General features: G+C 46.0%; 2 protein-coding genes across 2 annotated transcripts; one reads left to right on the forward strand and one right to left on the reverse strand.

Annotated features, from left to right (window-relative positions):
- Positions 1–223: 223 nt before the first annotated feature.
- Positions 224–6,896, forward strand: LOC306937103 (galactose-3-O-sulfotransferase 3-like; the record flags this gene model as incomplete). The annotated part of the gene is made up of 3 exons (XM_079520769.1): positions 224–306; positions 2,088–2,358; positions 6,099–6,896. The coding sequence occupies 3 exons, from the start codon at positions 224–226 to the stop codon at positions 6,894–6,896; spliced, it is 1,152 nt and encodes a 383-aa protein (XP_079376895.1).
- A 5,927-nt stretch (positions 6,897–12,823) lies between these two features.
- Positions 12,824–27,586, reverse strand: slc16a6b (solute carrier family 16 member 6b; the record flags this gene model as incomplete). Its single annotated transcript, XM_079520770.1, has 7 exons — positions 12,824–13,101; positions 13,590–13,819; positions 16,071–16,354; positions 17,168–17,583; positions 18,691–18,819; positions 23,459–23,602; positions 27,355–27,586. 7 exons carry the CDS (start codon positions 27,584–27,586, stop codon positions 12,824–12,826), a joined length of 1,713 nt encoding a protein of 570 aa, XP_079376896.1.
- Between the last annotated feature and the right edge of the window lie 259 nt (positions 27,587–27,845).

Here is a 27,845-nt window from a genome sequence, read left to right on the forward strand (position 1 = left end):
ACGTTCTTAGCTTACGCATGTTTCTTGATAAATGCATTTTATATATGTGATGTATTCCCATACTTTTGTTCTTGCCTAATGTAAGTCGCTCTGGATTAAGAGCGTCTGCTAAATGCCTAAATTGTAAATTGTAAATTGCTTGGGCCATTGAATTGAACCAGTTGAATCACTTGGATCATATCACACACATTCATCTTCCTCCCACAGTCTCAGTGAGACAGAGATGTCAAAAAAGAAGATTTTCCTGGTTCTGCTGGCTGTCAGTATGGTCAGCCTTCTGCTGCACTATGAGGGTCAGCTGAGATGGTGAGTGACCACACCGCTCGCTCCTCCAACGAATGTCATTCACACTTGCACACTCTGTTAAATCTTGGGCGAACATTTAACTCTCATTTTCAACCTGACTTCCTTAATTGGTAATATCATTAGGCTGTAGAAAGTGTCAAACTGTCAAAAATACCCAATCTACTAGCTCATGTGTCACATTGTGACACACTTGTAGATGTGCTATATTTGCTATTCACCATAAGACAAAGTAGCCTATATACTATACTATGACTTATGATGCACACCCAATATTCTAGTGTGAACAGACACTCACTGACCATTTTTTTCTCACATGGGGAACCAATACACACACACGCATGATTGCAATCTACGTCCATCTCTAGACATGGTAATGCCCCGCCTGCCTCTGCCGACACTGCCGGTCTTCACCAGACTTACTCCAGAATGCAGCCTTAACTTGTAACTTGCATTTTTGTAGAAGAGGCAATAATATTGTTTATGCCGTTTACTTTGCCTAATATGATTTGATTTGGGTGTGTTCTAAATAAAGTGTTTGTGTTGATTATCGTGTCAATCTAATTATAGTAAACTAATACTATTATACTAAAAAGTTTATAGGCTACAAATAAATTAGATTAGTAAAAACTCACAGCCCCAGCGGAAAACTGCAGACCATGACCATCACTGTAATAACTGTTAAGTTACAAGTTACAAGGCTGCATTCTGGAGCATCATCTGTTGCGCGTGCCAAGCTGCATTCACCTTTGGAATACTACGGCATTCAATCATTCTCTGTCCAAGGGTCCATTTGGTTTCTCACTCTCAAAGGGTAGTTTTAAAAAGTATCGATGCCGGGCATTGCCGGCAGCGGCCGGCAATGCCATCTTTGACTGTTTTTGACGAGCTCTGACCAATAGGCCTATCTCACAGCATTTCCCCGCCCCCTTTCCACGCCCCCTTTTGGAGTTAGTGGTGTTATTTAACCATTAGCATTTAAATCTAAATTAGAATCTAAATACATTTCCTAATGCTAAAATGTCAAAGACGATAATAATATGAAGAAAACATAATGGTATAACAACTCAAATAATACGGGTACAAAGCCAGTAATTCTTGAGTGGTGCAAACCACTCCAACAACTGGCTTTGTACCCGTGTACCCGTGTACCCGTGTACCCGTGTTTGTTCGTACCAAAAAAACGAGCATGGTTGCTATGGTTAGCAACCAAATAAAACGAGCATGGTTGCTATGGTTAGTATGTGACGTCACTGTGGAGAGTACTTATGACACAGATGCTTTCCTGGTTCTAATGTACAGTAACTATAACAATAAATGTGTAGTTGCACCACTCAGTTCACACAGGTGTGATTTTTAAGTAATAAACCTTACCTTTACAAAACAGTAGTTTGTGGCTTGTGAAAATACCTCTTTTAACATGGAAGCCTGGACCGCAGAATACACCACTAGCTCCAAAAGGGGGCGTGGAAAGGGGGCGGGGAAATGCTGTGAGATAGGCCTATCAGAGGCAGGTGGAAACCTTGATAGCAACTTCTGTTCCTTCCTTCCTTCCTTCCTTCCTTCCTTTATGAACCTGCACATAAAGCGTCCTTGGGTTCATGAAAGGCACTATATACATTCAAGCTATTATTATTAGTATTATTACTGTTATCAATATTGAGTTTTTTCCCCCTTTTTATATAAAAAGGGGCTTGTCCACTGTGTCACAAAGCTTCTGTAGCCTACATGTGCCTCCGTGTTCCCTAATAGAGATACAGTATGACCAAAACTAATCCCTCCAGGACCATATTTGCGTCATGCTCCCACCCATCCTCGGTCCTGAAGCCCAATCTCACCAGCATTGTTTTCCTGAAGACCCACAAGACGGGCAGCAGCACCATGCAGAACCTGCTGTTCCGCTTTGCAGAGCGCCACAACCTGATGGTGGCGCTCCCAACAAAGGAGTGTGGCAACACGTTCTGCTACCCAAGCTCCTTCAGCACCCGCTTCATCCACCCAGGCACCCTGCCAGCCAACATCATCACCAACCACATGCACTTCAACCACAATGAGGTGCTAAATTTGAACTGTGCTTTACATGTCATGGAGCCATGCAGGGCCTTGCGTGCGTGCGTGTGTGTAAAGTGTAGCATGTCACTCAACTACAGAAATAAATTAAGTTTATCCCATTGTGCAATTCAGATGACATGCTATGCTGTACTTGATTGCTGCATACTGAAAATGGCAAACTCTCTCTAAATAAACACAAAAATGCTGCTAACTCCAACCCAAACTCTATACGGTGTTGTTGTCTGTGTGCTACTGCAAACAGCCCAGCCTCCGTGCGTGGCTCAAAAATGAAGCATATTATGTACGTGCAGGCCAGGCATGCTTTCGACATTTGGAAGTATTGTCATTATTTTGAGTTTGTCAGTAAAAGATACAAGAATGATGCAATTCTGGGGAAATTGCAAGTGTAGTTGCACCCATGCGAGTCACCGGTTGCAGCAGCCCTGCAGGACACAAGGAATCCACTGGGAGGAATGCCGTCGGAGGCTGTGTGACATGCAATTCAATTTGATGGTGATATATGGCGTTTTGATTTCAATAAATAGGCCCCTCCCACAATGTTTTCACAGACATTACATTGTCACGTCACTCCTGAGATCACTTGTATTTCATTTTGAGAGTTTTGATCCCCCTGAAAATCATGTTTTGTACCAAACCCTGAGGCGCTGCTAGAGTGTAAACCGGACTCCAATAGAGCGTCGCAGTCCCGCCTCCTACCCTGGACCAGGAAATGAAACCCAATGCATTATTCTCATAGACATTTCTTAAAGTATTTATTTAAAGACGGTTACGCCGCGGACAAAGCCAACTCGAGTCGTGACAACTCATGACAACACAAACAATATTTTGGACCAAACAAATAATTACAAAGAAGAAAAACAACAAAAAAAGTGTTGTAACCTGCCGTTTTTTTCTTCTTTCTAATTATTTGTTTGGTCCAAAATATTGTTTGTGTTGTCATGAGTTGTCACGACTCGAGTTGGATTTGTCCGCGGCGTAACCGTCTTTAAATAAATACTTTAAGAAATGTCTATGAGAATAATGCATTGGGTTTCATTTCCTGGTCCAGGGTAGGAGGCGGGACTGCGACGCTCTATAGAGGGTATGCGCGTGACATCATCATCATACCCGGAAGTTATGCGGGAATGCCTACCGAGTGGCAAAAAAATACTTTCTGGCCTTGACAGCCCATACATCCAAACAGAAAAGTCCTATTTGATTGCATTAAATGACTTTAAACAACATTAAATTCACTTTGTCACTCACTTTGCCACTCGATCTGCCATTCACTTTATACATACATCACTGACAAGCTTGATGTGGCCAACTACTTGAACATCTTCTTTACAAACATATCAACAACGCGCCAATCTGCCCTCCCACTCTGGGCTCTTTGGTGTAGAGCACATTAAAACCTTCTACAGAAACCTAGGTGTTTGTAAAGACGATTTTAAATTAGTTATGGTAACAACTGATGAGGTACTTAAGAAACTGAGTGCCCTCCAACCCCACAAGGCCACTGGCCATGACAATATTCCCTCCAAATTTCTCAGAGACTCAGCCATCTCTATAGCTCCAATCATCACCCACATAGTAAACCTCTCCATCAAACAGGGACAGGTCCCCCTAGATTTCAAACTGGCCAAAGTAACCCCTCTGCACAAGAAAGGGAGTAAATTAGACCCCGGCAACTACCGCCCTATTTCTATTCTAAGCTCCATCTCGAAAGTGATGGAAAAAATAGTCTATGAACAGGTTGAAAAGTATCTTGCCACTAATAAATTATTGTACGAGTTCCAATCTGGCTTCAGAACATCCCACTCCACTGACACATGCCTTCTCTATTTGAGCGACCACATCAAACAAGAGGTGGACGCTGGCAAATACTGCGTCATGGTCATGCTGGACCTCCAAAAGGCTTTTGACACAGTGAACCACTCCATACTGGTTAACAAGCTAAAAGCAATTGGTTTCGATAGCACATCAGTGAGCTGGATGCAATCCTACCTGGAGGGGAGAGCACAGATGGTGGAAGTGAACGGAACACTGTCCCCCCCCCCCCCCTCCCAGTGAGCTGTGGCGTTCCACAAGGAAGCATACTAGGGCCTCTACTGTTCCTAATATATGTTAACGACATGACTTCAGCTTGTGACTGCAACTTGTTCCTGTTCGCAGATGACTCGGCACTGCTGGTCTCGGACAGGGACAAACTGCAGGTTGAAAATGCCCTCAGCTCTGAACTCGGTAGAATCTGCACCTGGCTCGCTGATAACAAACTATCTTTACACCTGGGAAAAACTGAATCCATTCTCTTTGGATCTAATAGTAATCTCAGCAAGGCAAATGGCTTCTTGGTTAGAGTGGGTGACAATGTTATCTTATATAAGACCTTAACAGGAGCCCTTGTACAAGGCTTCTTTGACTATGCATGCACCTCCTGGTACCACAGCACCTCAAAGGCCCTTAAAACTAGGCTCCAGACCTCCCAAAACAAACTGGTCAGGCTCCTACTTGGCCTCACCCCCCGAACCCACCTCACCCCTGCCCACTTTGACAGACTGGCATGGCTTAGGGTCGGCGACAGAGTACAGCATCTTGCAATGGGTCTGGTCCACAAGATTCGATACTCCACCAAGATACCCATGTACCTGTGTAGATACTTCCTTAATGTTAACGAAGTCCACACCCACAACACCAGAGGGAGTGCAACAAATCATGTTCAACCCAGATTCGGCACAAACAAGGGACTAAATTATTTTCGCTCCTATGCCACCAAAATGTGGAACGCCCTACCAACAGTCATTAAGACATGCGAATCCCTTGACTCCTTCAAAACCGCTCTCAAAGGGCACCTACGGATGGCTGCAATTCGAAACTGGCCCCCGTAAAATCTGAATTCCCCCCCCACCGCCCCCCCTTTTTCCCCCTCACTGTATATGTTTATTTTCCCTTTTTACCTCCATTATGATGAATTCCTGTACTGTTCTTTGTCTATATAGAATAGAATAATATAGTGTCTATTTGTACGTCTCTAAATGTTTTGATGAATTGAACATGGTGGACCCTGTTGTAAACAAGTGTAATGCTTAATTGGGTCGTCCACTCACAGTTAACAGCCTTTGTATTGAGTTTGTGCTTGAAATGTACTGTAATTCTGCAAACTGTTAATAACATTTTCAATCAATCAATCAAACATGCACATATAGGCCTACCCTCTATTGGCTGGCTGTTTCCAGAATGTATAATAATAACGTGCATCCGTTAAAACTGCTTTATAAATAAGAGTTTATAAATAGATGGATAGATGGATGGATGGCAATGGTCGTCTTGTGACACTATTCATCATTCTTTTTTTTACGCAAATTTAGAAGTTCATTCAGTTCAGTTCACACTTCTCCCGCTCTCTCTCTCCCCCCCCCCCCCCTCTCTCACGCACGTTAAAAAATAATAATGAGCAAAGTTGATATAAAAGTGACTCGTGCCTGCAGTAAAAGGATATCCTTTCGCAATTTGCATGCACAGCACCCACAGTAACTATAACGGCATTACTGAATGGTAAAAGGTAACTATGTACAATTGTACATTATTTACTGAAAAAAGTAGTTGCGTTACAGTAACAACACTGCCTGCCATTATAGTGATGTTTTTATATTAGGTGTGCATAGTGGCAGGCAAAGTTTGTGTTGTGTAAACACCTGTAGTTTTACTGTACATATGATGAAAACATTTCTTGTATCTTACAGGTGCGGAGGCTCATGCCAAAAGACACTATATACATCACTATTCTCCGAGAGTCAGCCTCCATGTTTGAGTCGATGTTCAATTATTTTCAAACAGAGTGTCAGAGTTTCAAGAACGGATCATTGGAGGCCTTCTTGGAGGAACCGTTGCGGTACTACCAGCCAAATGAACCGGTCATGCCCGCCCGCAACGCCCTGACCTTCGACCTGGGTGGTGACAAGGACCGGCCAGTGACAGACACGGCATACGTCCGTGACTTTGTGGCGGAGGTGGATCGCTCCTTCTCCCTGGTGATGATCACAGAGTACTTTGACGAGTCGCTGGTTCTCCTCCGTCACCTGCTGTCCTGGGACCTGGACGACATTCTGTACGTCAAGCTCAACATGCGCGCAGCCGGCTCCAAGCATAGCCTCTCACCGGGCCTCACCGCCAAGATGCGCGCCTGGAACTCCCTGGACGTACAGCTCTACGACCACTTCAACGCCTCGCTTTGGCAGCAGCTGGCAGCCCTCGGTCCGGCGCGTGTGGCGGAGGAGGTGCGTCTCCTGCAACAAGCCCAGGAGAGGCTGATGCAGAGCTGCTTCGGAGGCCCGATGCCGCTGCTCCGCTTGGCAAAGCAGATCAAGAACAAGGAGCTGCGGCCCTGGCAGCCCACCAACGTCGACATCATGGGCTACGACCTTCAGGCTAACAGCCAGGTCCAGGAGTTCTGCCTCAAGCTGATCATGCCAGAGGTGCAATACACAAACATTCTCCTAAGATCTCAGACTACACGAAGACCTGTCTGCAACTGGACTTGAACCTCCACCTGTGAAACCGGATCAATTAGAGGCGGGACCCCAATTAGATTTTGATCTACTTATTGTGTTCCAATGGTTCCAATGTACTGTATATATTGGAACCATTGGAACACAGGTAATTATTTCCATTTTGGGAAAAGTGTCCGTTTTGGACATAGGCCTACAAGGTTTCTACCTGACAGCGCCGTTAGGACCGTATGACATAACATGCTAGCATGACATCTGCATTGAGGTGATGCAGATTGCAGGCAGAGCTTCAAGTCTATCCAGCACCAGCATTGTGTGTGTATCTACCTGTCACAAATCTATAAGGGCCAGTAGTAACTCATGGAGGTATTTATTTACCACCGATTCCTAGACCATTATGTCTACAGGTATAGAAAGGAATCTACATTCAAGACAGAATCTGAGAGCAGCTTAATAATTTATAGGCTATGGCGTCACACGAAGATGTCCCATGACGAAAATAAGAGAGATCTACAAGCTAACAACCTGTCACACTGCGATGTGTTGTTAACTTGTAGCCCAAACCACACCAATGCAACATAGTCGCAACTCCTTGCAACAACACAGTTTGCAAGTGTGGCCACAGTTTTGCCTATTGGGCTTACATGCCTACTCCAATGTTGTGCTATTGACATCACATGAATGCAGTTTTACCATCAAAAAGAAAAAGAAATTGTCCATTACTCCATTTCCAATGAAGGGTTCGTCCAAAGATTCCTATAAGTAATTATAAGCTCTGATAAAAAAATCACACCTGTGTGAACTGAGCAGTGCAACTATACATTTATTGTTATAGTTACTGTACTCTACTCTGTACTGTATTGTAGTGTACTAGTGTACTGTGCGGGGGTCCCCGGAACATCCAGAACCCAAGGAACGTGCCCAGGGTGCCGGCCCGGTTCTGGCGAGCGTCCCCCGCGTCCGAAACGGTCGAGAAATGACGGAGTTACCGTGTGGGGATCCCCGGGGGGTCCCCGGAACATCCAGACCCCCAGGAACGCCCCCCAGGGGGCGTTTGTGCATTACATTCACCCATTCACACACTGATGGCGGAGGAAACTATGCAAGGCACATCGGGAGCAATTAGGGGTTCAGCGTCTTGTTCAAGGACACTTCGACACTTACTCTGGGGAAGCTTGGGATCAAACTGGTTCCCATCTGGTCGCTCTACCCCTGAGCCACTGCTGCACCCTGTATGTGCTTTCAGATCCCATTCCAAGTGGCTATGATTGCCTTCCAAAGTGGGTAGGCAACCCGTGTTCCGAGGAGCACATTTCTCTAGTTTAGATTATTTATTAGGTAAAAATAAAGAAAAATGGCAGCGGCAGAAAATAAATGTCATACAGTACATGTACCACCAATGTTTGTTGTATATGAACAATTTTATTTGTACGATTTCAATTCAATTAAAACAAAATCATTTAAAATATAATTTAAAAGAGAATAACAGCAAAAATAACAACAGCTAGGAGAGGGTAAATCCATATAAAATCATAATAAAATTACACAAAACACTTTACAAAGGGGATGTAAAAGAGCACACATTATGTATTACTTTTCATTTCCGTGGACAGACTGTTTCAGTCTATTTGAGTTATTATTGTGGACGAGTCTCATGCGACAGCCAAAAGTCACAATGTGGAACTGTTGTGTTCAAAACACAGTGACCGAGTCTCTAGTCCACTAGTTCCAAACAGTGGGTCGGGACCCATTTGTGGGTCATGGACGAATTTGTATGGGTCACGACTTGAGGAAAAATCCCATTTTCTTTTCCTACAGTACATAAAAAAATAAAAATAAAATGAATAAGTAGTTATAATATCCAATCTCCAAGCCCGCAACGCGGCGCAAAGCGATGAGTTGTGTGCTTGTAAGATTGTCTATTTTCACCACTTTGGATCCCAGGCAAACGTCTAATCACTCTTTTGGTTCTCGACCTGAAAAGTTTGAATTGGGAATCACTGCTCTAGTCCACCATGGTCAGTGAATAACATGCAACACTGGTGGGATATTTATTGACACAATGCTATCATCCAGGTGTAATTACAAGACTATGTACAGCATAAAACCAGGCTGAGTATACAAACTAATCTTTTTGTGTGGCGCTAGAACAGTACATGCCATACACTTGCAGCCATTACGGTGTGTGTGTGTGTGTGTGTGTGTGTGTGTGTGTGTGTGTGTGTGTGTGTGCGTGCGTGTGTCATTGCTGTCGGGCAGAAACCTCTATGGATATATCCAGATTTCAACATATTGTTTCGTTATAAAGGCCCAAACCGCACCAATGCAACTCCTTGCAACAAAACAGTTTTAAGGACATGTCACACAAATGCAACTCCTTGCAACTGCCATTGGGGATATTATGGTTTCATGCAACTACAGTACTCTCAACCGTTTGGTTGGTGTGGTTTGGGCCTCAAGCCCTTTTTTCTCACAGTGTCACACAAAAGTAGCAAAAAACGACCCCAGCTTGTAGATTGGTAATTTTTGTGGTTAGAGGTGTGTGTGTGTGTGTGTGTGTGTGTGTGTGTGTGTGTGTTTGCGTGCGCACAATGAACATTAAGAGCTTGTGACTAAATAATAAGTATATACTTATTATATAATATACTTATTGTGTTCCAATGGGCCTATACTGTATATTGGAACCATTGGAACACAGGTTCTTTTTTCCATTTTGGGAAAAGTGTCCGTTTTGGACATACAAGGTTTCTAACTGACAGCGCCGTTAGGACCGTATGACATAACATGCTAGCATGACATCTGCATTGAGGTGATGCAGATTGCAGGCAGAGCTTCAAGTCTATCCAGCACCAGCATTGTGTGTGTATCTATCTGTCACAAATCTATAAGGGCCAGTAGTAACTCATGCAGGTATTTACCACTGATTCCTAGACCATTATGTCTAGGAATAGAACGGAATCTACATTCAAGACAGAATCTGAGAGCAGCTTAATTTATATGGCGTCACACAAAGATGTCCCATGACGAAAATAAGAGATCTACAAGCTAACCTGTCACACTGCTATGTGTTAAGTTGTAGCCCAAACCACACCAATGCAACTAGTCGCAACTCCTCCATTGAGGATCATGGTGCAAGTAGTTGCATGTTGCAAGGAGTTGCATGGCGAATCATTGGCGCGGTTTGGGGATTATTATTATTTTTTTTAGCAAGGGACACCTTCGAAAAACAAAACAAACCCTATACATAAATTCTGATACCATTTCATAAAAGTTCATTCCTGAGACTAAATCTAACCTGCACTAGTCTCTCATTCCTGAGACTAAATCTAACCTGCACTAGTCTCTCAAGCCAGACAACTCTTCCACAATCTTTGAATGCTTCCGTCTAATAATTCATTACCCTGCTTTGTCATACTACAGTGCTGATCACAACACAACGGAATGTGTTTAACCCATTAAAACCAGGAAAGCATCTGTGTGTGTCATTTTAGATTTCTTTGGCTTTTAAAAAAATAGCAGATCTGTACAAGCGCATAGTGTGCCATTTCTTGTCGCGCTATGAGCCTGTAGATCTGCTATGTTTTATACATCTTGAAAATGTGTGCAAATCTTTGACTACAAATATTTTGAAATCAAACATTTAACTAAAATCTTTGCTTCTGGGGGTCCGCGGCCAAATTGATTTTATTTTGGGGGTCCTTGACAGTTCGAGCATCACTGACATAGCAACATTTTTGAATTTACAAGAAATGTAAAATGTAGAATCGGCCTCAGGTCTTAATAAGTGAAAAGCATTGCCGTCGCTATACCTATACGCGCAACACGCACTGTGAGTAGGGCAACACGCCGAGGGGGCGACAAAATGTGCCAGCACAAATAGGGCAACCAAATGGTCAGCTACAGTTGGGTGCCACCGATATTGTCCCTTATCATTTGACCCATTTAGGCCTGACCTCAAAACTTTTAAAAACCCTGAAAAAATCCTGAAAAAATCCTTCTAAATTTTCACGATTTTTCAAAAATAGCAGACCTACAAGCTCGTAGCGCGCCACTCGGTGGCGCGCTATGAGCTTGTAGATCTGCTATTTTTCAATAGCTAAATTATAACAATGTTTAAAACACCAAAAGGGGTTCCCGCCCAAAATGGGTTAACTGTCCTTTTGCGCAGATCACGCAAAACTCAGCAAAAAGAAAAGGACAATATCGATGGCCTCCAACTGTATACGTCCCTGGTGAAAGGTGTGGTGTGGGTTTTACAAATGTTGAACCGATGTAAAGTAGCAACAAGGGCTTGTGACGACAAGTCACAGTTTTGGAGAGGTTTCGGCACCCAATGACTGTAAGCATTTGAGCATTCATCTTGAGAGACTAAACAAACTAATAATAAATAACAAAATAAAAGCAACTAGAAATAAATAATTTTGGCATCGGCTAAATGGGTGAATGAGGCAAAAACATCATTGTCTTGGATCAGATTATAGGACAAGCTATTGTAAGTGTATCACCACAGCCGTTCATGTCTTTGGTCTCACAGCACAGACATTACTGCATGGAAGGGACTTGCACTTCAAGCATCACAGAGTGTACGTGCGTGCGTGCGTGCGTGCGTGCGTGCGTGCGTGCGTGCGTGCGTGCGTGCGTGCGTGCGTGCACATTTGCATGTAGACACACGTGTACGCACATGTGTGCCTGCCTGCACATATGTGTGCACACACACACACACATGCATAAATAAATTGCAGCACCTGAGAAGGAGAACCAGCATTATATTTACGTATATATTATTCATATTATATCATTGTGAGATACTGTAGATGCATTCCCGGTTTCAAGCGTTATGCATATATGATAATTGCTGCTATTTGATATATATTTTATTTGCACAAGAGAAGAGCACATTATAGTATATTTGATATTTGTACTCTTAAGGTCCCTGCAGACTGCTGCCATTTTTTTGAGAACACAGCGAAAGTGGATAATTGCCGAAAAAGTCAATCTGCAAGGACCTTTACTTTACTAAAATGTTACTGCATTTCGTGGGACGCTTGGAGTAAATTATGTCACCCACTCTTTTATACTCATGGGGCAGTATTATGCGTGTCTTAAGTACCAGGTCTTATGACTTAACTTAAGACCTGGAGGCGTGGTCAATGCCATTTGGCTATTCTGAGTGGCCAAATGGCATTGATCACGCCTCCAGGTCTTACGTTAAGTAATAAGACCTGGTACTTAAGACACGCATAATACTGCCCCATATGGTGTCAAGTAGTGGAGTGACATTAAACTGAAGTTGAGAGTTGACCGCTGTCATTGGTGTCAGGAGTGTGTTCGTGTCTTGTGTTTGTCTATTGGGATCTGGCTTCACACCAATAGCACTTCAACTGTGCTGAACTACACGGAACAGTCAAGTAATCTTGAGTGCATAAGTACTCTCAATCACTTGCTGGTGAGGTATGCAGTAGCTCCAGTTTTCTGAGAGGTGCTTTTGTAACTCCAACCCCGCCACAGGTCCGTTTGGTTACATTTGCACAGTCAGAGTTAAAGGACCACTTTGCCCATTTTCAACCGATATATTAAAATATAATTGGTCCTCACTAATGCTCATTATAATAAATGGTAAAAAAGAAAAGAAAAATAATTCTACTCAGTGTCTCAGCTAATAGAAGTTAATAGAAACGGCAAGCTTTCTATTCATGGAAAGCTATACCAAAAGCCATTGTTCTTGCATAAAACAAAAATACATCTTGTTTGAAATGACTAAAATTGCCTACCAATGATGTCACTGGTAGGCGAGTTTCTGTAGGCTACTGTCCACAACCCTCCTCTGAGACACAGATTGATTAGGCCAAAATGTTACCATATTACAATGAGCATTAGTGAAGGCCAATTGTATGAAGATAGGTTGAAAGTGGCTGAAGTGCTCCTTTAAATGACCCCACAGTAGTTCACAGTGTGGGGACTCACAAGGCTCCAGCTGTGTCCCGACAGCTGCCAGCCTGCTTGACGGGACTGATGCTGTCTGGCGCGAGGTCCACCTCCAGGAAGTCTGGCTGCTCGTCGTCCTGAGAGGAAGTGTTGTCCGGGGAACAGGAGGGGCACCCCTGCGTTCCCACGGCCCTCCTGCGGGTGGCAGCCCTGGCAGGCCCGACCAGTGCCAGGCAGACGGCGCCCAGCCCCATGCCCACGGCGCACGAGTAGAAGGCAGAGCCGTAGTTCTCGGTGGCGTCGATTAACACACCTGAGGTTGAGAAATTAGACGTATTGTTAATCCTATCGATTAACTCACCTCATGGAGACTTGAATTCATGGATATTTTCATGGATTATTATTTCCATTACCATTAAGGTGACTTAATGTATGTTTTTAAGCACAATTTTGTACATAAGCTATTTGGGAAATCTACAATGTGCAATGTGATTAATTCATTGTGAGCTTGTGGATCAGCTAATTTGAATGGGTGTGTTGACAAAAAACATTCTACTTTGGCACTGTAAGTATATGTTAATGCCAATACGGTGAATGTGAATGAAACAGGAATATGCATATTCCCTAGTGAGGTGCGGAAGTTGGTTTAAAACGATTCCGAATGGAGCTCAGCGACAGAGGAGTGTTTTATGTAAGCAATCAGAGCTAACTTCTTCCATCACTGAGTATGTAGGTATAGAGAATGTTTGATGCAGACAAATAGTGCATGATAGGAATTGAATGTCAGAGGTTATACTGTACCTCCTAGCGGGGGTCCGGCCAGTCCAGCGAAGCTCTGGATGCACACGTACACCCCGACGGACGAGGCCATCTTGTGCACGCCCACCACGTCCTCCTCTGCCAGCATGGGGATGTGAGTGGAGCCCACACTGCCCATGAAGAAGCCATACAGCGCCGAGCACACCGCCAGGCCCCAGAACTCCCACACCATGGTGAAGGCCACAAGCACCAGACACAGTAGAACCACACACCTAGAGGGAAAACACATTCAACTCAATTCAATGATGGCGGAGGAAACCATGCAAGGCACCAACCTGCTCATCGGGAGCAATTAGGGGTTCAGCATCTTGCTCAAGGACACTTCGACGCTAACTCTGGGGGAGCCTGGGGTTAACCTGGGAATCTTACGGTTGCCAAGCGGCCACTCTACCCCTGACCCACTGCCACTAGCCCACTACCCCTGACCCACTGCCACTAGCCCACTACCCCTGACCCACTGCCACTAGCCCACTACCCCTGACCCACTGCCACTAGCCCACTACCCCTGACCCACTACCCCTGACCCACTGCCACTACCCCTGACCCACTGCCACTACCCCTGACCCACTGCCACTACCCCTGACCCACTGCCCCTGACCCACTACCCCTGACCCACTACCCCTGACCCACTACCCCTGACCCACTGCCACTACCCCTGACCCACTGCCACTAGCCCACTACCCCTGACCCACTGCCACTACCCCTGACCCACTGCCACTAGCCCACTACCCCTGACCCACTGCCACTACCCCTGACCCACTGCCCCTGACCCACTGCCACTACCCCTGACCCACTGCCACTACCCCTGACCCACTGCCACTAGCCCACTACCCCTGACCCACTGCCACTACCCCTGACCCACTGCCACTACCCCTGACCCACTGCCCCTGACCCACTGCCACTACCCCTGACCCACTGCCCCTGACCCACTGCCACTACCCCTGACCCACTGCCACTACCCCTGACCCACTGCCACTAGCCCACTACCCCTGACCCACTGCCACTACCCCTGACCCACTGCCACTACCCCTGACCCACTGCCACTACCCCTGACCCACTGCCCCTGACCCACTACCCCTGACCCACTACCCCTGACCCACTACCCCTGACCCACTACCCTTGACCCACTGCCACTACCCCTGACCCACTGCCACTAGCCCACTACCCCTGACCCACTGCCACTACCCCTGACCCACTGCCACTACCCCTGACCCACTGCCCCTGACCCACTGCCACTACCCCTGACCCACTACCACTACCCCTGACCCACTGCCACTACCCCTGACCCACTGCCACTACCCCTGACCCACTACCACTACCCCTGACCCACTGCCACTACCCCTGACCCACTGCCACTAGCCCACTACCCCTGACCCACTGCCACTACCCCTGACCCACTGCCACTACCCCTGACCCACTGCCACTACCCCTGACCCACTGCCCCTGACCCACTGCCACTACCCCTGACCCACTACCCCTGAGCCACTGCCACTACCCCTGACCCACTACCACTACCCCTGACCCACTGCCACTACCCCTGACCCACTGCCACTACCCCTGACCCACTGCCACTAGCCCACTACCCCTGACCCACTGCCACTAGCCCACTACCCCTGACCCACTGCCACTACCCCTGACCCACTGCCACTACCCCTGACCCACTGCCACTACCCCTGACCCACTACCCCTGAGCCACTGCCCCTGACCCACTACCCCTGAGCCACTGCCACTACCCCTGAGCCACTGCCACTACCCCTGAGCCACTGCCACTACCCCTGAGCCACTGCCACTACCCCTGACCCACTGCCACTACCCCTGAGCCACTGCCACTACCCCTGACCCACTACCCCTGAGCCACTACCCCTGAGCCACTACCCCTGAGCCACTGCCACTACCCCTGAGCCACTACCCCTGAGCCACTGCCACTACCCCTGAGCCACTACCCCTGAGCCACTACCCCTGAGCCACTGCCACTACCCCTGAGCCACTACCCCTGAGCCACTACCCCTGAGCCACTGCCACTACCCCTGAGCCACTACCCCTGAGCCACTACCCCTGAGCCACTGCCACTACCCCTGAGCCACTACCCCTGAGCCACTGCCACTACCCTTGACCCACTGCCCCTGACCCACTGCCACTACCCCTGACCCACTACCCCTGACCCACTGCCACTACCCCTGACCCACTGCCACTACCCCTGAGCCACTGCCACTACCCCTGAGCCACTACCCCTGAGCCACTGCCACTACCCCTGAGCCACTACCCCTGAGCCACTGCCACTACCCCTGACCCACTACCCCTGAGCCACTGCCACTACCCCTGAGCCACTGCCACTACCCCTGACCCACTGCCACTACCCCTGACCCACTGCCACTACCCCTGAGCCACTAGTATGACTAAAACAAAATCAAAATGTGCTGTCCAAATCAACAGTGGTTCAGTGGTAGCGCCCTCTCCACTCACCCCAGCATCACCAGGGTCTTCCTGCAAGGCAGCCTGTTCATGGCCGCACCGATGGACAGGCGCCCGCACACGTCCGCCACTGCCATGATGGACAGCATGTAGGCCGCCATGTTCTCCTCCACGCCGCGGCTCTTGCTGAGCTCCACGACGTACAGCGGCGGCGCGAAGAAGCCCAGCGTGGCGAAGAGCCCAAAGAGCGAGTAGCAGATGAAGGCGGGGTCCTCGAGCACCGAGAAGTCCAGGAGCTTGGCCCTGCTGGGGCGCCGCGTGTCCCCTAGCGCCACCTATAGGGGGGATGATGTACGGATTAACCCCATTAAGACCTGGAACAAACCTGTACGTGTCACCTTAGCTTTTAAACACTAACCATTATTTTAAACTATTAGCTGGGTCAAGTAAAATCTCACAAAAATGTGTGTGACCGAGTCCTAATGTGCGATCTGTGAAACAGTCTGAAAGGAGCACCCCACACATGCTAACATTGATTTGTGAAACAGTCTGAAAGGAGAACCCCACACATGCTAGCATTGATTTGTGAAACAGTCTGAAAGGAGCACCCCACACATGCTAGCATTGATTTGTGAAACAGTCTGAAAGGAGAACCCCACACATGCTAGCATTGATTTGTGAAACAGTCTGAAAGGAGCACCCCAGCCCACACATGCTAGCATTGATTTGTGAAACAGTCTGAAAGGAGCACCCCACACATGCTAACATTGATTTCTAAACAAATTAACACAATATGTAAAATGATGATGTTTTAGTAACATACTGTTCCTGCTGTTCAACACTACTGCCAATAAGGTGAAGAAATCACAGATTAAGGCTTTAACCTTAGCTTTTATATGAAATATCCCAAGACTATTCTAAGATTTTATGGAAGATGCTTCTGAAAATATTGCTAGTTTGACCATTTCAAATGCTCTAATCTTAAAATAATAACCGAAAACAGCCTATCTACAACCTCTCTCTTGCCTAAGGGGTCCTTAGGCATTGAAACCCCTGATCTAAACCAAATCTCTTTGCCAAAAATAGCAAATTATTTTGGGCCACAACACTCGCAAAAACCCAGTTCATATCGTTCAAGGAATCCGTACCTCCACCTCGCCGTCCAGCCTCTTCAGTGGGGTGGGAGGTACGCTGGCGGACCCCTGCTCCTCCCACTCCATCATCAGGGCCTTGGTCTCCGTCGGCGCCGCGGACACTGCCCGCATGTCCGTGCTGGACGCCGTCAGTGAGGTGACGCCCGAATCCTCGGACCCCCGGGAGTCCTCTGAGGCTGAGCTGATGGAGGTTCGGGTCTGCTCATTGTCCAGGTCGTACGTGGTCTGCAGCCGTTTCAATGACGGGGATGGCTGCTGCTGCTTCTCGGGGATGGGGGGCGGCTCTTCGCGCTGCGGCTCGATGACGATTGGACGGAGGAGGCAGCCGCAGCCAATCACGGATGCTTGGAGGACGCCGATGAGCATCAGACAGTAGCGCCAGCCTATGTGTCTCTTCAGTGCGGTTAAGGCTGGGCAGGATGGGAAGAAGAGGGGTGGGGAGGTTAGCTTCGTCATACACATATTCTATATAATTCATATCCCTCTAATGAATACTGAGGTAAAATGGAGAAAAATGGAGTGCCAATAACCGTGATAAAACATGGCCTTGAGTGTTGCAGGCCTTTATCCCCCATTGTGAAACAGGGATAGACTCCTGCATCTGGCTGATACTGACAATAAGCCTCTAACCTATTTATTATACCTTTATACAACAGCACTCTTGTTGTCTTTTTGGATTTGATTTAAAATTGGCCATATTTTTTAGGGGAAAATAGCAGATCTAAAAGCTCACAACGGATCATCGTGACTCATTGTGAGTCATGCATAAACGTAGAGTTAAAGTGGTTAAAAACTTTGAGAGTGCAATAGAGGAGATTCTTCATCAATGAATTGTAATTGACTCTGTACAGACTCACACTCCAGTGAGGCCTGCCACTAACTCGACATCTGGGGAGCCACTCCCCAGAGTTCTATTATGGACCCCCAGCTTCAGATCAAGAGTAGCTCTGGTCAAGAAAGGGATTTTATTTTCACCGGGAAAAAAATACTTCTAGTTACTCCACTGCGCCCTCTACCGATATTGCCAAGAGAAAATCTCAGACAAAATTTTTCCTTCCGGTAAAAAAAAGTGGCCAAAAAGTGCATTTTACATCCACTAAGGAAAGTAGTCTTTCTAATTACACAAGCCGCCTTTGTATTGGTGAGTAGGTGAAGCGTTCTTTTTATTTTCGTAACAGAGGAGAGGCTGGTCTGCGTTTCATGCAAGCCTGGAAGAGAACGGTCCCATAGCCTTAATGCAACGGCAGCAAAGGGCATTAGAGCTATGGACCAGAGCTAGATCAAGAGTACTGTGTATATATATTCTCTCTCTCTCTCTCTCTCTCTCTCTCTCTCTCTCTCTCTCTCTGAAAGCTGGCCACCCACCCTAGAGTCTGGACTCTGGGTCTGCCTGACGTTCCTTCCAGTTAATGGAGAGTTTTTCGTTGCCACTGTTGCAACTTGGCTCACTGTCTCTACAGGTAAAGTGTCTTGAGGCAACTTGTTTTTGAATTGACAACATTTAACTGAATTCTCACCTGGACCGAAAGCGAACATGGCGAAGGACTCTCCCGAGGACGCCACCGAGGTGACAGTGGCCCTGCGTCTGTCGAAGTACTGGGCCAGGATGGTGACCGTGGGAAGGAAGGCCAGGCAGTATCCCAGGCCTGGGGACACACAACATGGGGACAAAAAGGGGGACATGACAGCCACCGACCGACCGGCCCCCGTCTGAACTTCACATGTTGACAGCATGTCAAGATGTCAGCTCGCTCAAAAGGGTGGGCCAGCGGAGTGCACGGCAGGGCTGCTATGGTGAACGCTGAAAGAGAAAACGTACAGTACAACCTGCAGCGTTACAAATGATATACAGTAACACTAACACGATTAGTGTTAGGGGATTTTATTGTGTGTACATTGTGTTCCAAATTACGATGCGCTTTTTCATCCCATTTCCATCCTATCGTCATAGTATACTGTAATTGGTCCTCACTAATGATCATTCAGAGGTGGGCTGTAGATTCCTACCAGTGACATCATCCTTTGTTTTATTAATGTAAGAACAATGGCTTCAGGAAGAGATTTTTCAGGAAGAGAAAGCCTACAGATTCTATTAGCTTTAAATCCCCATTGATGATGTCATTGGCAGGCAGGTTTCTGAACTGTCCACGGCCCACCAATGAGACAGAGTGAGACAGGCAGGTTTCTGAACTGTCCATGGCCCACCAATGAGACAGAGTGAACTGTCCATGGCCCACCAATGAGACAGAGTGAACTGTCCACGGCCCACCAATGAGACAGAGTGAACTGTCCACGGCCCACCAATGAGACAGAGTGAACTGTCCACGGCCCACCAATGAGACAGAGTGAACTGTCCATGGCCCACCAATGAGACAGAGTGAGACAGAAATGCTAAAGAGCAATTATAGGTCCTCATTCACAAAGGAGAAATACACCGCAGTGTAACGTATGCGTAAACAGATACTAAATATCATCGTATTTCTCTGTCCGATCACGCTGCGATTTGCTCCCGTCTTATTCAGGGAAGCTGGTGTAATCACCTCATTTGTGCGGATCGCAGAGTGTAGCCTTTCCGCATTTTTCCCAAGCGATTCGCCTGGTGTCGCTCGGTTAGAAGGAACATCCACGCCCATCCCACACCATATAAGGCAACAGGAAATATCGAAATACGTCATCATAGCCTGCAACAGCCGCGATGAGCTTGTAGAGCAGTTAATTTTGACAGGCGGGTCTCTGCACGGACAGATCTTCAAGCAAACAGCGCGAGTTATATGTATATAATTATAAACGAAACTTGCCAACTTGGCACACATTGCTTCACTCCTTGTTAAATGTCAGAAGTTAACTGATGTTAGTTACTTTCAGTTTCACATATAGAAAGAAGTTAATTTGTACAGTTCACCACACGAACAAATGCTATATTAAAACTCGGCAATGATAAAAGGCCCTATTGATTAGCCTACTGCGGTGATTGATTCCCTGCCCTGCACTGTCGGATTTGGAAAGCAAATATATGGACATGCATGGACTTTTTTTTCTTGTGGGATTAATTCATTTTTGGACTAAAGGCTATAGGCTATTTCATCCGATCCAACTACGTTGTATGTTTCCTCAGCTGCAGGTTAGAGTTGGCTATTCTGTGTGGCGTCAGCATGTGATCAATATACATTATTATAAATTAATACCACAACGCAAATGGAGGCAGATAGGTGCTTGCAGCAAAGGCATTTAGGCCTACGTGAAACTTTAATTGGCTGAGTCTTTGTCAACATGCTGATCAGCGAGTTACAGTGGCAATAATAATCATCATCAACAGCCTTTCTTGTCTGTCTGTCCGTCATGTTTGTGAACAAGCGTGAGTGGAGGTGAGCTGGCTTAAAACTATGATATGACTGGCCGACTTTCAAACACGCTGATGCCATTCATTCAAATAGGCTAATGTGGTCTTCTATTTTTTATATAGGGCTAATTCCCCCCCCCCCCCCCCCCCCCACACACACACACACACACACACACACACACACACACACACACACACACACACACACACACACCGACAGTCAGACTGACTCAAAGAAGCTCCGTAACAAAACAATTTCAATAGGCCTACTGCAGGCATTACTACACTAAACAACGTTGGATTCGTACAGTGCAGAATGCAGATAAGTGTATGTTCTTATTGTAATTGTAAGTTTGTTTTTTAACATGCAGCGCGAGCCGATCTACAAGCTGCGTTGCACTGCGAGTAGAAAGCTGTCAAGTGAGCAGCGCAATCGCGCATGCTAGAAATATCCTAATAAATAAATAAAAAGGTGTCGGGCTCGGGGGCAGTTTCTGTATGGGACTCTAGGCTAACTTGCCTCTAGAATGCATGCATATAGGCATACAAGTGATACTTGGCTTTTATATAAGCTATCATTTTTTTATGTGCTGACCAATGTTTTGGACACATGCCTACATATTTTATCTGAGATTTGGGGACTTTTGATTGATTCAGCATGAAGACTAAAGCCTTCTGAATAAATCTACGCAAGCAGTACACGACCCTCTGAGCTGGCGCAGCTTTTAGCGGAGTTTCCGACCAAACAACGTCACCGTCAAGTTCACGTTCATGTTCATGAATTCCCACGTAAAGTGGAAATCCACGTAAATGCCTGTCCGCTCACGCTCCGCTCACGTAACGTCACTTTATGAGCGTAAACGCCGTTGTGAATGAGGACCATAGTGAGGACCTTGTGAAGACAATGTTGAAAATGCGTGAAGTGCTCCTTTAAGCAAGTGGTCGTTATTAAAGCCACATTATTGTAATAATACAACCTTTTTAAGTAGGTTTCCCATTAATTAAGATCACCTGGCAAACTAGATCACCTGGCAAACTAACTAACACACCTGACAGCGCTCGTAATTGCAAACATTTTTGACCATTGCGTGATGTGAAATCCTACCGAGACGTCGCTTGCATAATAATTTGGAACACAGCGTGTTGTACAGAATGACAGACAAAGGTACGGAGGAGGTGCGTGTCAGGTAGAGATCCATGTACCAATTTGTTCCTTCCCGATACCGATTCCGATCCATAACTTGCATTCGGTCGATACAGAGTACCGATCCGACACCATAGCATTTAAACTAATCTGAGACAGTAATTCTCCAAGTGGGGTCCAGGCCAGGGACCATCAGGGTTCCTCGAGGGGGTTCCAAATGGACCCTTACAGGCCTGTAACTCTGAGAGTTATGGGGGTCCTTGAAATAAAACAAAAAATGTGAGAACCACTGATCTAGGAATAAATCAAATCAAATCCATTAATAATTGTTAAAGTGCAGCTACAAGTTGGTAAAATAATAATGTATAGTACAGTAATAGTATAAAACAGTTTTGCAAGTTCAACAAAAACTGAAGCATTAAAAATACAAAATAATGCATTACTGTAAATTAAATATCATGTGGAACATTGTGTGGTATTGGATTGCCATAGACTGTCATACTCGCCGATACCTATACCAGCATTTTCTGCAGTACCGGTAGCTTTTCTGATACTTATTGGTGTCGGAATAACTAGGTTATGCAGAGAGAACACACGCTCGATCATAACCTCTGTTTGGCCATGACGACTGATCATGACGATCTGATCAGCCTCCCCTGTTGCGTCTCAAAGAGTCTCAAATGAGACTTGTTGTGAACTTGTAAATCGGCTATTTTCGGCAAAGAGATGTGGTCTAGAGGGGCCAAAAATAGGGGGACAATATCCCTAGGTTGTATAAAACAAAGTATACAGTGTTGGAAGTTATTTAACACAACATAACTGCAAACATTACATTGTCACACAAGCATGGATACTTTAAGTGTACAGTATACATACTGCATACTGTATACATAGGGATCTGTCTTTCGTCAAGTGAATGTCAGAAGTGTCATGCTGCTGTGCAATACTTTGACTTTCCAGTAGGAGATGCACTTCTTCCACTTAACAGCCTTGACTCAGCTCATTGCCCTTTCTCAGAAGAAAAGAAGGATTTGATCATTTGATGATGCTAACTAACAATGGCGCACTGTGTATTTCAGAAATGTCATTCAGTTTTAAGAGCATCACACAGCAGTGAAACAATCCTTCAGGGTCCTCTGTGCAATGTTTGACCATACAGTCTTAATAGACCAGTAGTTGATGGTATCTCTGGCTTAGCATATAGTCTTATTATTAAAGCAAGTAGAGTTGTTTTAAATGTCGAGGGGCTGGAAAAACAAACAAATGTACTACGTTATGAGATGTAACAAATACAAATCTTGAATCAAGGTTCACTTTATTTGCCATTTTCAAATGTTTGGACATATAAAAACGAAACTCGTACTCAGGACCAGCAGTGTATATAAAACAATAGAAGAAGGATCTGTGATGTATGAGGAATTCAATAATTGAACCATTCTCTTTTATTATGACATCTCATCCTTGAAAGTTAACAGCTGATACCAATAATACACAGCATTGAGTGTGCCATGCTGTGTAAAGGTCCTTAAACACTGCGAGATGAATAAACGATCCCAAAATCCCAGCTATTTTTGCTTCTTTTGAAAACAAAATGAAAGAATAGTTTCTGACTTCTGACGGAGAACTCAGGTTTATTACCACATCCTGGGCAGGGCCCAAATTAGGTTCTGAGAATCTTATCTGAAACCCAGCCGTAGCGTATGGAAACAAAGCCAAAATCATGTGAAATACTTTTCACTGCCCTGTTTCGGTTAGCTCTTGTAGTTGAAACGAGCGATAGATCAGACAGTGAGATCGGTACCTGAGACGAGGCCGAGGGTGATGTACATTTCGTCAATGGAGTTGACGAAGGCGGAGGTGATGGTGCCCAGGCTGATCAGGAAGCCCCCTGTCATCACCACCGGTTGGAAGCCAAAGCGGTTACTCAGCACTGTGGACAGTGGGGCTGCATGGGGTACACAGAGAACAGGACAACCACTGTAATGGATGGAATGTATCAACATCAATATACTTACAGCACCAAAGTAAAACTACATGTTATTATGTTTTATTTGTGTGTCAAACTTTATATAAAAAAATATATAAGCTCACAAGGTTAAAGCTAGACTAATGCAAGATTCCTGGTCTGTGTGTGTTGTATACTCCCTATAATGAGCATTAGCGACGTATAACAGAGGTTCTCAAACTTGTTTTGGCTCAGGTCATCCCTGTAAATAACCTTTTCATCCACAGCACCCCTGAATTACATTGATACTAGCACCTTACATTTATATGGAGTTGGAACAACAGATGTTCAGGAGGTGGAGAAACACACATTGACCCTGCCCTTCACGCCACTCTCCGCCCTCCATGCCAATCTACCTGTCCCTATTTATTTTATGTTTCGCCCGCCTCGCTGCGTCGCACACAAGCCTTTCCTACAGGCTTCTCGCATCCCATCCCCCCCCCCCCTTTCACCTCCATAGTAGCTCCTTTCCCCGCTCCCCTCAAAGGAGCTTATCGGCACTAGAAATACTACATCCACATTGTTAAAGTGGAACAAACGATTAAACAAAACTCCCTTCTCTCCTACTTTCTCCCCTCTCCCATTTCTCAGGTTCCTGCTGAACACCATACGACCTCCTCCCCAAAGACTCCAGGGTCGGCGACCCCCCACCCTGGAACCTCACACTCGATTTCATTCATTCATTCATCCATCCATTTACTGTCAATAAATCCCTTAAACCTTCCCAATGGTGTGTTTCTTCCGACTAGTATAGTCATATTATGGTACGTATGTAGCACAAGAACCCTGCCTCTCATAAGATGCAATGGAAAAGTTCTAACTGCACTCACGTGTAAAAAATGCACCATCAAACTTTCAGGTGCTGTTTTTCTCCAAGTGTGGAGGAAGAATGATTAGGATTTGTATTGTGATCTCTCGCCCTTGAAATATATAATCCTTGGTTTCTGTTTGAACAATATTAGCAAATCAAATCAGTTGTCCTCAAAACCACACCTCCAGTCGCTGTCATAAGAACGGGAGGTGCGCTCATGAAGAGCCTGTTTGTCCATGGCTGCACGCGCACCTGCAACCCATCAAGTATAATTTATGCTTCGTCCCACGATGGTGTCGCACACGCAGACCTCTACGCTCACACAACAGTCGCATCCGCGATGCGATGTGAGCTTTCAGCTCTTCTCTGTGCGCAATACTGTTGCGCTTTGAAGTATAAATGTCTCCTAGGGTGGTTGAATGAATTGAAACCAGCGCTCCCCAAAACAACAGGTTTGGAGATCTGTTGGGAATTGATTACATGAAAGTCACACATGCGCCCAGTCCCAATGTTTGTAAACAAATAATTGGTCTATAAGATAGGCAGTACATTGGTCCTTGAACCTTTTGCCTGTGGTCATCTCAAAGCACTGGCAGCATAGCTTGCATGTTTTTGGCCCTGCAGAAGGCTGACCTCTCACATGCTAGTCTCTCAAGAGAGACTGTTGACTCCGATGTGTGTTTGTGCCATAAGCTAAAAAGTAAATGAAATAAATTCACCAAGTCTATTAGGCTAACAACAGTTGATCCATAGACAGAGTGACCTGTGAGCCCTTCTCCTCATCAATCCTACTCATAAAGAAACCAGTCACAACTGGACTGATAACAGAACATATACTGCTGATGCTAAGCATCCAGTCAGTCCGTCGCCTGGCCGCTGTGAGGCGCACACGCGCACACGCACACACGCACGCACGCACGCACGCACGCACGCACGCGCGCGCGCGCGCAAGCGACTGACTGTGTGGTCTGGTCTGGTGTCACTGGTCTGTCTGTGTGGTCAGATTTAGTTGCCCTTGGGGTCATAGACTCCAAGACGATCCGAGACTACTCTCCAAAGTTGTGATTGCATTGGACCCTAACAAACGGGCTGACATGATAATGACCATTGTACTCGACGATGAATTGTTAAATTATTTCTTTATATTCTTTAATATTTACCTTGCATATATGTATACATGTATATGTGTGTATACATATATCTATCTATTTGTTTTTCTCTCTACAGTTTTTGTGCCTTTATTGTTTTGTTTTGTATTATTGTATTTTTGTATGTATTTTTGTATATATATATATATATATATATATCCTATGCTCTATATACATTTTGTGCATCCTTGCATCTGTTTGCTGTCTCTGGACGGGGGAGGGGGGTGGGGTACAGGGGAGGGGGAAAAAAACTGAACTGTTTTGACTGAATTGCCTGTCTGTATTAACCTGTAAAAATGAATAAAAACAAAGTAAACATGATAATTGTTAAATCATTTCGATGTCATTGTTGTCAGACCCGAAACCCTGAGGACCTTGGGATATACATCACTGAGGATACGTCCCAGTAGCCAGGCTAACGTCCCAGGTGCATCCATGCAATGTTTTTTTGTTCTTAGTTCTTCTATTTATAGTGACTCATAGGAATAGACTATGTGACAACCGAGAATAGTCTGGTGACCACCCGAGAGATGGTTGACAGCCGGAATGTAGACGGCACCCGGGTGAGCAGTGTGGGTTAGTGCCCCAGCCTGAGTCTGCCGTGAGGAGGAAGCCCAAAAAACCCACGTGAGGCCTTTAGGAGGGCCATTCAAGCCGCAAGTGGAACCGGTTTCCCTGCTGGTGGAGCATGCAGAATCCACCACTCCCGAATGAAGTGTCTGGTGCTGGGAATCTGGTGCAACGCACAGGTCCTGGCTGCACCTGGTGAGAGCAGGAGTGAACCTGGTGAGGCGTAGGAGGTGCCCGGCCAGGAGTCAACCCACAGTGCCTAGTCCCTGCACGTGCCGGATGGCCCGCCCAGTACCCACCCAGTACCGGATGGCCCGCCCAGTACCGGTAGAGTAGTTCTGGACCAGCGGATTGTGTGTCCCTGGTTTCTCCCAAACGGGACTGATCGAGGGTAGCTACTGGGACGTGACACACACACACACACACACACACACACACACACACACACACACACACACACACACACACTCACACTCACACTCACACTCCAGGCGACTGACTGTGTGGCCTGTGGTCAGATTTAGTCGCCCTGGGGGTCATACAAGACGATCCGAGACGACTCTCCAAAGTTGTGATTGCATTGGACCCTAACAAACAGGCTGACCATTGTAGATGTCAGTGTGCTTTTTAGGCTTTGTGCAACAAACATTGCAAAGGGCAGATACGACCAATATACCGTATGACTGCCATTGATCGGTTCCCGTAGCTACAATAGCCGATCTACAAGTTCACAACGTATCGCGTTGTGAGCGTAAGCGTTCTCAAATAAACATGAGAAATTGCATCTGAGCCAGTCTTGCATCTTTTATTTCGGAGTGCCGCATTTTCTATTTATGGTTTATGAGTTATTTTCTAAGCTGAGCACCCACTGCCTTAAATAAAAAGCAGATGACGTCTTATCAGCCAGATAAGACGTCATCTGGATGATATAAATACAACTCGTAAGTAATTTTGTTTCATATATTAAACACAATGCATTCATGTCTCGTGGAGCATGGTGAGGATGATGATGATGGTGTCAGACTGTGTAAGGCAGCCACAGTGGGCGCCCGCCACTTCACACGAGTGTGATCTTTTATATTTATGGGCATTTTTCAACAGATGAACGATTATCTCAAATAATTGTGAATAGGCCATTCTGTAAACTAGACATGTGGACTAACCGGTGAAGGTCATGGTGAAGACGCAGATGGAGAGGACCCAGGACACCCTGGTATTGCTCTCCCCAAAGTCCTTGATCAGGTCCTCCAGGAAGATGCCCAGGCTCTTGATGACGCCGTAGGTGCACACCTCCACCAGGAAAAAGGTGGCGGCTATGGCCCAGCCCCACCCCCCGTCAGGCACCGCTGGGTAGACGCACGGTCCCAGGCATCCGCCTGACGTAGAGAACGGCATGGCTGCAGCTGCCGGGGCAAGACAATGTATCTGGATGTTAGATACAAGCAGGGTTCAATTTGATCGATTTGCCGCTGGGCATGTAAAGGTATAAAGTAATACCGTAATACCGCAGCATAAACAGCCACGGTATTGATACTGTGAGATTTCCGAGCTCACGGTATGTATTTATATATTTACTTATTATTTTATGTACATGTGACTTGCCTAGCGGTCCGGGCACCACATACCACATATCTTACAATAAATGCACCCCGTC

The sequence above is a fragment of the Electrona antarctica genome, assembly GCF_951216825.1.
Source record: "Electrona antarctica genome assembly, chromosome: 14".
In the NCBI taxonomy this organism is placed as follows: domain Eukaryota; kingdom Metazoa; phylum Chordata; class Actinopteri; order Myctophiformes; family Myctophidae; genus Electrona; species Electrona antarctica.